Genomic DNA, 12422 nt, shown 5'->3' with positions numbered 1-12422 from the left:
TTGGACTGCTCCTTTTTGGCGCGACCATATTTGCACATGGATTGCACCCTTCTGTAACAAAATGGATCAGCAGTTTGAAAAACGAATTGTCTGGAGCTTTGGACAGAGCCATTGCCAGCGCTCAACATTAATTCATAACCTTCCTTTCAGCAATCAACCTTCAGTTTTGCTTATGCTCATGTACTTGCATTTGTGGGCCCCCTTGATTACGACTGTAGGAATCTAGTTTAGTCACTGGCGTGGGTTCCTTCCCCCCCCCCCAGCACTTAACCTTACAGCGTAAGTCATAGCTTTAGGCGTAGGATGCTCTTTTTAATACATACACGAGGGAGAAAGTCGTCAAATTGCAATTTACTAGCAAAGCATAAAAAGTCACTTTCCCCCTAAATTCTCCACATACACAGCTCATTTCTTACTTGCCAAGCTCACCATTTGTTACTTGCCAAGAATCAACGAGCAATTTGCTACTGATGAAGGCAAGTCCAACATCTATTGCGTTAAACAGTAAACTGCAAAGTACTTAACTGACTTGATTGTTACACTTATTTTTACAGTGTACAGTACTATTTGGGGGGAGCATATGTGCGACTAATTGTACCTGCTCAATAACCTTCCAACCTAAAGCGAAGCCAGAGTGCTCCTGCTTAGTTACCAATGTGAAGAATTTGGTCAATCTTTTGGGACCCTGTGTATCCGTGGGATATTTTCACAAGCATACAAAAGGGCTGAGAAAACATCTTCCTAACAGGTCAACTCATAGGAAGGCCTCATTACACTTGTAATCATTAGGAAAGGGGTACACAATGTTGGAAATGCTTCAAAAGGATAGAAACAAATATGTGCCAGCTGAGAAAAGCCCTGTACAAGCTTGTAACAATGCATACAAATGAAGGAGGTGGGGATGATGCAGAAATATTTAGAAATCCACGTTGATAACATAGTTGGGAACGCCCACAGGAAAGATTCCAAGAAACATTGCAAAGTGAGATAGTGACTTATTTGGCTAGAAGTAGGTGGTCACAACAAAACAGGAACTACTTTTAGGACTGTTGGAATGAGAGAAACTGATCGTCTGGTAGCAAACAAGTTTAAGAATCTTGTGCGTGTGCGCGCACAGTGGTAGTGAGGACTGACCATTAATAGAGCACCTTCCGGAAGGGAGCAGGGCAATTCAAATGCAGTAAAACGGTACTTCATGGAATGTCAAGAACCAATGTACCCTGGCACGCCCGAAAACGTGCACTCTCGACTAGCAGCCAACTAGTCAGAAATGGCGTGCTGTGGGTAGCATTGAGGAGGCGAGTGCCTGGCTAGTAGCTTGCAGCTTGAAATTTGAATGCAGGGGTATTAAACTTCATAAACTGGTACAGTTATGATACTTTGACAAGATTGGCAGCTTAGAAATAAAACGGACCACCATTAGGTTTGTAGCTGGCCTGATGAAGTTCCTGCAGGGAAGGGAACAGGTACTCATCTCAGGATGGGTCCCAGCTACAAGAGAAACGGCCTTGGTTTTCATCCGTATTTGCAGCATAATAACGCATGGCAGAATATTTCAATCCAGACACAATAGGACAGACCCCTCCGCCAGATCAGGAAAGGACATTAGCACAGTCCCCAGAGATTAACTCTCAAGCAGAAGAACGCATTCAATTACCACCCACTACATGGACTTTAAAATTAGCATTACCAGCTACATGGCCCCACAATCTTTGCTGTAGGGAAAGTGTACTCCCTGGGCAATGAAGGTACAGCCATTGAAAACACAAAACATTTGCTCCAAAACAGACTCCCAGGCAGGTGAAAAACCAAGTAGTTGTCAGGTTAAAAGGATGACCATCGCAGAAAAAAGTTGCACATATATTGCAGAGCAATGAAAACAATACAATATAGCATACCACACCACAGATAAGCAAAACAATGGTATGGGATAACAGAGGATGGGAGTGAAGGGCCATGTGCAGATGTACTGGATCTCCTTTAGTTAGGGGAAAGGTTGGGTGGCCACTTGGGAAGTTCACTCATCCAAGTCCATGGCTGCTTACCTCACAAATCTGCTACAGCGATTCCTGCAATTTGCCACATCAATTGTCTGGCAGCATTGCACTTAAACAGTTATGCCCATTAGCTCAGAGTTTTAAGGATTTGGACCTTGCATCAGGGGTCAGAAAGAGGGACAGCTTATCTCGCATGCAATGTACTTCGTGACCAAAATATTTTGCTCTCAAACCCATGTTCACCCATTAACAAAAGCACAAGCATCCAAAATCCCAGGACCCCCGGTTTCCTTTCCACGGGGACTAAACTTTAAAGCCAACGTTTGCATGGCTACACCTCACATCTCCCAGGTATTCTGAAGCATGGACCTTGTTCAGACTCCAAAATCAAATTCAGTCTATAAAAATAACATTAAATTGCATTTCAACAGTTACCTTCAGCCTCAGACTTCACATGTGTATCGCTGTCTTTCTTCTTTTCCGAAGCATTGGCATTCGATTTCATGCGGAAAGGCGTGCTGCTGCTTTCCAGAAAAGTTTTCAGATGAGACATGTATTCTTTCCCAAACAGATAGGAATCATCAAGATTTGGAAATGCTGAAGGTCTTGGTCCTTTTCCCCGTAAGCCAACCGTTTCAAGAATTCTCTCCTGTCTGAACCATGTTGCAAGGGAATAGGTCTGTCCAAAAAGCACAAGTGATTTACGGCACAGGGATATTGTGTTTTCAAGGGCACTGCGCAGGTCAGCTGAACTATCAAAGCCCTTGTTTAATTCATATGTATTGCATGCCATTAAAAGTGGAATAACGCTCTTTAGAAGAGAGTCTTGAATTGACATCATACTTTTATCAAAAGGTTTAATTAATTCAAAAAAGTCGTTCTTCGTCTGCACAGCATTTTTATTCACCAGCAGGTTTAATAGTTCATTATCAACCTTTGGACTTTTTAGGGCTGGGTGCTTCAGCTCTCGGACGGCGTTGAAACAAAAATCCCGGTGTTCATTTTTCAGTGAACATTTGAACGAAGCCAGTGTCTTGGCACAAGCCTCTGTTTCTGCCAAAAAAAGAGCACCATGTTGTTGATAGAAATCGGGCGAGTGTTTTATTTTGTTAAACTCTGCCCAGTGGATCAGCTGACTCCCAACTTTAGAAAAGACATCTGCATCATCCAATACATCAGTCTTGGGTTCTCTAACACTCCACGATTCCTCCTCCCTTACTGTTCCACGCGGAGTAAATGAACCCTCATGTCCCTGCACTGTTCGGCCTCTGAATTCTGACCGCACTGGGTCATAATCCGAACCCATTATACCCCTAAATCCTTCTCCCAGGCGACCTCCTTCAAAGTCTCGTTCATGTGGTCTAAGAGGGCTAACATCTCTAAGTCGAGAACGAGCACGTTCCTGTTCTCGAGACCAAGAGGACTCTCTTGAAGTGGGGTTGAAGTCTCTGCCCCTTAACTCAGAACTGGCAAAATCTTCCTTGAAGTAGATTTTATCGCTTATTGGGGGGCTGCGAGATCGTCTACGGTCTGGAAAAACAAAGTGAAGACTAGCAGAAACTTCATCTTCCAACTCCCGACGGGATTGCATTGGAAAGTCACCTCGCTTCGATCGAAAAATCCTTTCCTCATCTTGAAAATCAGCTTCATAGCGTTGCTCTGGTAATCTTAGGCCAGATCTTGAAGGAGCTGTTGGATAAACAAAAAAACGTTTATTGTGCTAAACATGCAGTAGTAAACACCAGCAGTAAGGTCTCAATGATGGGCTTTTAGAACCAACAAACGTGCACATTTAGATCAGCTCACCAGAAGTAAATTGAATATATTTGTAATGCTCGTCTCCATGATTAGGGATAGCTGGAAGTACAATTTTGAAGTGTAAGAATCTCTTTCGGGATGGGCGGCAGAGCAGCTAGAGTAACTTTTTACATTAAGAAATGATATTGCTGCGAAGTGCAGAAGGTACAACATAGCAGGCAGTTTGAGCAGCCGTGCAGAAAAACTGATAAACTGCCCAGACATTTCAGTGCGTAAGCTCTCAAGCTTTGCACTAAAGTCGCCGTTTAGGAGGACACAAATACCATCCGATTGACCTGAATTTCTTGCAGTCTGCCCTGCAGTATATGAAGAGTCGAGATTGTGACAGCACAAGCATATGGAGAGCAACTGTTAGGTTGGAATGGCTGCTTGAACACTTAAACCAGCAGTCGGTATTGACGCAAAGAGAATCAAGGGCTAGATTGAAACGCTGTAAAGTGGAAGTGTAGATATTTCTTAGTCTTACAGCAGTTATGTACAAATCCCTGGTGTCAACTGTACAACCACTAACCCCGGGGGGGGGGGGGGGGTTTAGGACACCATACGTACACTGAAATATTATTTACACTTATTACACCCCAGGGATCAAAATTATGAGTGTATAGGCAGGAGCTAAAATGAACTTGTATCCAGCATTAACCAGTGCCCGGGATCTGCCACAGTAGGGCCAAGGAACTAGAACAGAACGCTAACTTCGACATTACATGCAAACATTTTGTCCATTTTTTATGGCCCCCCACAGGTTTTAAATGTCACATAGATGTCCCAAATCCACACAATAAAATTCACATGGGTGTGGTCGTTTTGCTTCAATTGGTCTAGGGAGACAGAAGTAGCCGCTGCAGTCAAGCTAACCATGCTCTTCTAGGCTACAAACAGGAGCTAAATAGCATGCAGCTCCTCACAACTGCTAACCCTGGTTAAAGTTTCAAGGTAAGCCTCTCAGCAGAATTGGATTTTGTTTCGTATGGCACCACATCAATCATTTTCAGGTACATCATTTTTAATAGCACAGTGACTATTTCTAGGCAGGAGGGACATTCTGTTGGGACAGCGGCTGCCAATTATCTGAACAGCTGCTGTACAGGACTACTAGTACTTGTTGGAGCTCTCAGCAACAAGTCAAAGAGCTGAAAGTGCATTTGTGAATTCCCTACGTGCCCTCCATGGCAGGCATTGTACAGTCTTGTGGGTATTTTGAAAAGGCTGCATGAGTGTTGGGTTGACCTTAGGCACATGTACAGACACCCTTATTGACATCTTGCTGCCCTGTGGCTGAGAAACGTCTCCCATTGCCACAGCCAATCTTCCTTTTCAGAAGAAGCTGCTTGCTTCTACTTACTTCTATGTAGGCTATTGCTTCCAGCAGGGATGTGGCTGGCAAGAAACAAAGTCAAATATGCCACAAATGAGCACAACTACCAGTCCTTCAGTTGCACTGGCGTTATGGGAAATATTGCCCAGTTGGTTAGTGTATCTACTGCAGTGTATCTACTGCTTAGCCAAACGGAACCAGAAAGAACCACCACTGAAACAGCTTACTGTGTTCATGTGCTTGCACAGAGACATGTAACTTGTAAATTACTGGTTGAAATCGCAGCACACCTGCGTACATTAGGACCAAAGTATGAGAGGATTGGGGTAAAAACGCTAGTGGGTGCGCACTGGCTATGGTATTTGTATGGTAATATATGAAGTCAAGCCCACAGCATCACATCCCACTGGGCAAAGTGAATTTTAATCTTATTCTTTGAATAGAAGGTCTCCATCAAAACATTCTATATCTACAAATTGGGGAAGCCATGTATTAAGCTTTCGACGACACGAGTTTCGACTGTATGTCCCCCTCAATGCAGAGCTCGATAAGCTTCAGAGATAGAACTGCGCACACAAACATCGAACCACCCTCCCCTGCACAATCTCAATGTTACTTGGCCTAGTAAGAGCTTTGTCTGACCTCCCCGTCCCCCCTTCCTTGCCATGCCTTGAAACACTTGTGTATAGGCGCGTTACAAATGCCATATCGTACTGCTAGCCTATGCAAGAATACTCTGTAGCGCTAGTTTATCACCATTTTGCTACATTATGAACATTTATATAGACACATTTTCCCCATCATACTCTACATACTTTAATCAATATCTGGTCCAGTAATTCCCCTCGAAACCTTTGTTTTCCGTAATTCTGTATGTCGTGCATTGAGCATGTTAAAATCCCCATTTAGCATATATGGGCTTTTGAAAGACAGCTAACTGCTGCCCAGCCACTTTGTGTGCTCTGCCAGAGCTTACCCGCAGTGGCGCAACACTGCATGCTCTGTGATCCCTTTTTAGTGCCGGCCACATTCCTTTTGGCACAGAGCCTGCTGCTCTTTATCCTGCTTTGAGAAAAACTAAATAGAATTTAACATTTTACAAACGTATTCAGCCAATAGTCATTTGCACCTTCTAGTTAAATAACTGCCTGCTTTTTAGTGCCCCTCCTCCCCCCTGGACTCTTGTACCGCTTAGAAACAGTTGTATTGCCTAATTCCAAAGCGCTTGGGAATGAAGGAAGGTGCCAGCCCCTTCCCAACACAAGTACTGCCAAAGCCAGTAGGGTTAGGAGGGTGCCTTTATGGAGCCAGGACAACCAAAGTGAATTGTCAGAGTCAATAGTTCTGATACACTTCTAGTCTTGACAAAGTTAGTAAGGTCGGCAGAAATCACAGTAACTTAAGTAAACTACTTTGTAGAAAGCACAACTGTTCAGGCCAGGGCATGAGAGTTGGAATCAACTCTAAAGTGGAATAAAAGCACTTCACAGGATAGTAGGCACTATTTATGGCTAAACGGTGAACACCCCAAGTCCCACAGTACCTGTATTGAGCTTCTGGAGTTCTGGTGAGGCACAACAAGTCAGGGGTTGCGCCAAATGGAAGCTTGTCTTGATGCTAGTTGGTCCGATTAGCCCAATGGAGGAAGTTATCCAATACTGGTCTTGCCAGTCGATATAAAATCGCGGTCAGCACTGCTGCAGGGGTTCACAAGGCACTTCGCGGTCCAGAATGTGCATCTCATAATTTCTTCTTCGGATGTTACTCTACAGTGTTGACTGCCTCTATTCCGAAAAACCTTGCTTTTTATGCGATTTCCCATTGATTCAGCGCCTATGCCGGCAACCACACAGCAGGGTGGCTGTCCTCCTAGGACAGCCAGCCGGCCAACCAATCAGGACTGGTTTCGTTCAGACACGCCCAGAGACAAAGGACAGGGACATTTTACGGACCCGCCCTCACTTCATGCCTTTCCAGACACACTGGAGCCTGTGCGGGCTTCAGGGTTGAAGCCAGCCAAAGGTAAAACACAAAGGACTCAAACCTGCATCAACTAACAGGGTAAAAGCCCAGAAGAAACTGAAAAACAGAAAATGGCAAAAAAAAAAAAAAGACTGGGTCCATTTTGGGAAAATGGACACCCATGGGTGCTGTACTGCAGCTGAGGGTCCAGCCTGCAGTAAAGATGCACACTGGTAGTAAAAATTAAAACACTGCTGCCACCAGCGATTTAAAGTAGGGTAGTGCAACAAACCATGTTACATGAGAAATGGAATAGGAATCACCAGGTAACCCCCCCAGCACTCCACATAGGGGGCCATGTGCTGCTACCACAAAGAGAATAGTAAGACAGGGATTATCTTACTATTCTTGGGAACGGTAGTTCACCCAAGAAAATGTATTTAAACATTCAGAGAAGTCCAAGGGACCTTGGGTGCTGTGCATCACTATACAAAAAGCAGATGCCTAGGGATTTTGTCAAGACGCCATAAAAACACACAAATATCCCAGTCAGGATAAACATAAGCGAGTAAGGAAAAGGTCCCACTCAATCAGGTGGCTGCCTCATTACCCCATCACACTGTACAAGCAACATTCACAAGAGCAGCAATGCATTTAATTGGCAACGTGAGCCCTTCTATACTTAACAGTACTGACAAAGCTACTTTGATTTGATATGCTCAAAATGTCTGACAGTCACGGAACAGCAACAGGCATACAAATAGCAGTTATACATTTTATGGATGTTCCTGTAGTTAAAAGAGCATGGCTTCTAAATTGTTAATAGGATGTCACAAGGACTTTTCAGCATGGCGCCTTACTTTCAAAAGTACTGACATACTTTTCAGTCTCAATCTAGAGGCCAACAATTAGGTGTTGCTTGACCCCTACCCAACCCACTTTGAGTATTTATGAACACGGCGGCCTTGGTCCACTCGGCACACGTTTAACAAAATCTCAGGCAATGAGGCTTTTGTGTAAAAGACCATAGCATTCCTGTGAATGGCTACATTATATCAATATTGTGCTCTTATAAGTAATTCTAGTTAAACTGCTAGGAAAAGCGCTCACCCGCACAAAATACAGGCAACACACACCACACAAGAAAAACTCGCTACTACTGGCTCTGCAAAGAAAAGTCGCTAACAAAACACCCTTAAAAAATAAATAAAAGAATACCCCTGGCCCACTCTGGAGACCTGGAAGAAACTTAAGGAGCCAAAAATCCTGTCCAGGTGCAATACACGCAAGGAGACCGGAGACCTGTTGGAAGGAGGCCTGGCAGCCAACTTACACTGCTGTCCTGGTAGAGCCCATCTTGTAGAATATCTCCACCAGTCCTGCGAAGGAGCTGCGACCCTTGTGGAGGCAACATCCATTCGACGTCAGCTCGGTGTCCTAGGAAGAAGAGCCCTTGGAGTGCCTTTGGGCCGTTCAGTGGCCGACCAGTTCAGTTTGGGCTACCGTGCTGCAGGTGTCACCGGTCTGAGTTGAGCCTGGAATTTGGGGGTCCTCGGCTTGTGCAGTAAGACTTTCCTCTGCAAACATTTATGGCCCTAGCATCAAGGGGACCAGAGATGGGATGCAAGTTTGACCACGAAAAGTGAATCCCTTTGAGTCACTGTGCATCGGTGGCCGGCCTCTGAAACTGCTTACCTGCATCGAATTCCTTTGCATTTCTCAACTGAAGACCTTGCACCGGCATTAATCGCCGGCCTGAGTGCTCGAACCTGCAACACCTGGAGATCATGGGCCGAGACCTCGGACACTTCATTTCTAAGAATAATCTGAGTACGGGCGTGTTGTAGCAAAACTTAGCTGCACCACTATCTCCCTCTAAAAGATTTTTTTAAAAAATCATATTTTGCCATTTTTAGGTTATCACATCATGCATTGTATTTCAACATTATTCACCTTGGGAACATTGTAACAATAACCCTACACCCGCCAGCCCACCCCCCACCTTTAGCCACGGATCGAGCACTGGTGTCTAAATCGGACAAAGAGCTCACAGAGAACTTTTCAAGGCACAGTCTATCGGTCCTTTGCACACTGGCATCTTGGCCTTGGCCCGGTCCTTTTCCCATTGTGTCCGTGCTGGCAGGGGATCCAGAGGGGCCAAGAGCAGGAGGAGTTTGTACAGATGAATATGACACCCCCCCCCCATGGTGCCACAGGTGGAGATTAGCAATTTCTCGAAGTCGGTCAGGTCTCTCCCAAGAGTGCCCCCCCCCTCCCATGAAGGTTCGGTAAGTACTTCCTTGAGTTGGAGGTAGCGCGCAACAGTGATATTTTGCCTTGCCCCAAAGCTTCCTCCAGGTCTTTTAGGGGCATGAAGGATCCCTTCCACCCATAGATGGCCTGCCTGGTGAGACCGGCCTCGTACCATTTTTGGAATGCGGAAGGTACGGCTATTTGGTCTATGAACGGTGGGGCCCAAATGCAACTCAGCGGAGAAGGCCAGGTTGTGAGCCATCTATAATAGCCCCCCTCCTTCCAGATCGACCACAGGACCCCCAGCACCGGGTGGTGTAAAACCCTTCTTGGAATACGTGATCTGGGGACTCCTAACCATTCATCTAGTATGACTGGGCAAGTACCTTGTTATCCATTGCCACCCATTATTCTTCCGTACCGGGGGTGAAATGGTCTGTCAGGACCCTCAACTGGGCAGCTTTATAGTATGTTTCAAGGTCTGGGAACCCCACACCCCCGTCCTCCCTGGGCCTTGTTAGAACCTTGTATGAAATCCTGTGCTTCTTACCCGCCCAAAGAAATCTCAAAAGGGTTTGTTTAATTTCCATTAAGAAAGTCGTGGGTCCCTGGACGGGGAGCATCTGGAACAGGAATAGGAATTTGGGGAGGATCACCATTTTAATCAGGTTAAGACGGGCCATCCATGAGAGCCCTGAGCTTGCCCATCTCTCCACGTCCCTTTTTACTTCTGACCAGAGTGGGATAAGTTATTGGGGTAGAAGTCTGAGGGGTCGCTGGTGACCTGGATTCCCAAGTATCGGAACCCGTCCCTCTGGAGTCGGAAGGGGAGATCTCCCAAGTAGTCTGTCTCTGCATCTGATAGATTACCCCCTATGAACGCCACCGACTATGCCAAGTTAACCTTGAATCCCGAGAGATCTCTGTAGCGCGCTAGGCCCTGAAGCACCCAGGGAACCATCTGGGATGGTTTAGTGATGTAGTCAGCAAAGAGACTCATTTTCCAGTTAGCGTCCCTATCTGTACTCAGTTAATTGCCTCATCCTTTCGGACCGAGATCGCCCAGGGCTACATGACCAATGCATATATTAGGGGGGGGGATAACGGGCAGCCTTGTCTAGTGCCTCTCCCCAGGAGAAATTCCCTCGATTCGGTCCCATTTGGGACCACCTAGGCTAGGGGAGCGGAATACAGTGCTGACATCCAACCCAGCCACCTCGGTCCCATCCCTACTGCCGAGAAAACCTCCCTCATGAATTCCCAACTAACCCTGTCGAAGGCCTTCTCTGCGTCAAGACCATCCTTGAATAGGAGGGTTTTGCGCATGCTATTGGAGCATTGTCTGTTTAGGATGAATCCCACCTGGTCTGGGTGGATCAGGCGGGGAAAGACTCTCTAAACGAGTTGCTAAAATTCTGGCAAAGATCTTGGCATCTAGGTTCAGAAGGGAAATTGGCCTATATGTACCAGTCTTCCCCCCGGGGCTTTACCCACCTTTAACCTCAATGGTGCCTTTCACTTCCTCCACTGATATGTCCCCCTCTAGTCGCTGCAGCTCCGGGTCAGTCGGGGTAGTGGGTATTCCGCTAAGTATGCATAAATCTTCTCTGTTGACCCCCCCCCTGTTTTGTATAGAGTTCCCTGTAGAAGTCAGCGAAGCAATCTACTATTTGCTCCTTCTGTCTCTGGAGGGTCCCCCCCCTTCTTTCCATTCTACATCCCCTAGCCCTGCGTGCCAGGAGAGTCCCCACTCTATCCCCACTTTCATAATATCTTTGCCGCGTGCATCTCAGTTTCTTGACCACTTCCCCTACGAGGACCGTGTGCAGTGCCTGTCGCTTCTCTTGCATCTCTACCAGGAGGGTTTCCCCATTGAGGCCCAGCCTTGCGCGCAGGGCCTTCAGCTCGTCTTGGATCTTGTTTTCAATTGGCCCACTCTCTCGCTTGCGCCTGGAGCCCTCAGCTATCAGGAGACCCCGGAATGTGGCCTTCGCGGCCTCCTATACCATCACCATGTCGGATTCCCCATTATCATTTGTTTCAAAGTAGGCTACCATTTCCTTCCTTAGGAAGTCTCTGAAGGCCGGGTCCCTCAGGAGAGTATCATTACAATGCCAACGGGAGGATCTCGGGGACACGGCAGCGACCAGTTTGCCACTAATAACTCGCGTTCAGACCATGTTATTGCTTCCACCCTGGGAGCGTGGCCACCCCTCCCCCTTCCTCCGAGGTTAAGAGCAGATCAATTCTCGTGTAGGTGTAATGTGTGGGGGGGTGTGCACCCCCCCGGAGCTGGCCATGCCTTGCGCCATACGTCTACCAATAGCGTCTGTAAGGCTAAATTGTCTTTGGTGGCTCCTCTTGACGCCCACCAGTCTAGTTTGGGGTCCATTATGAGGTTGAAGTCACCACCTAGTATCATGGTCCCCGCTGCCCATTCATCCATTAGCCTCATCCATTAGCCTGAAGATCTGGGTAAAAAAACGTATCTGACCCGAGTTGGGCGCATATAGGGTGGCTAGTGGGATGCGTTCCCCCTCGCAGGTGCCCTAAATCCCCAGGAATCGCCCCCCGAAGCCCCTTTTAGTTTCCATACTTTTGTTTAGAAGAATGCCTACCTCTTCCTTCTTTGAACTTCTGCTAGAGGCCCAGAAGTTGCTCCCAATTTACTTTCCCTTAACCGTCGATTCTTTACCCTTTTGTAGTGGGTTTCCTGTAGGAAAAGTACCATCAACTGTTTGGAACAGGTTGTCCATGATCTTTTATTTTGGGAGTTTAAGCCTTTGACATTCAGTGTGCCTATCCTGCCTTCAACCATTGTCTGTCGTCCTTGATCTCGCTTTCTTTGTGCTCCTCAGTTTCCGGTGTAGAGCCCACTGTGAAGCAAGGAACCCAGGCTCGATCCAACTGGCCCCTTCCCCTTAACCCTAGCGGGTGTCTCCCACCCCCTCTCCCATTTATTAACCCCCCCCCATTTTTTAACCCCCCCCCCTTTGAGGAGTTAGTCCTCATCCCTCGACGATCGTCCGGACTGATCAACGAACTACCAGGGTCTCTTCCCCAGCCCCAGGGGTAAA

General features: G+C 46.6%; 1 protein-coding gene across 2 annotated transcripts in view; it reads right to left on the bottom strand.

Annotated features, from left to right (window-relative positions):
* Positions 1–12422, bottom strand: part of LOC138570729 (SURP and G-patch domain-containing protein 2-like) — a 187242-nt gene that overhangs the window by 158048 nt on the left and 16772 nt on the right. For both annotated transcript variants that reach the window (XM_069649140.1, XM_069649141.1), the window contains exon 3: positions 2433–3686. In XM_069649140.1, the coding sequence (XP_069505241.1) occupies positions 2433–3686 (1254 nt within the window). The remainder of the gene's footprint in view (positions 1–2432; positions 3687–12422) is intronic.

Source organism: Ambystoma mexicanum, chromosome 1p (genome assembly GCF_040938575.1).
Source record: "Ambystoma mexicanum isolate Mex_15411 chromosome 1p, UKY_AmexF1_1, whole genome shotgun sequence".
NCBI lineage: Eukaryota > Metazoa > Chordata > Amphibia > Caudata > Ambystomatidae > Ambystoma > Ambystoma mexicanum.
This window is presented reverse-complemented; position numbering and strand designations above follow the sequence as displayed.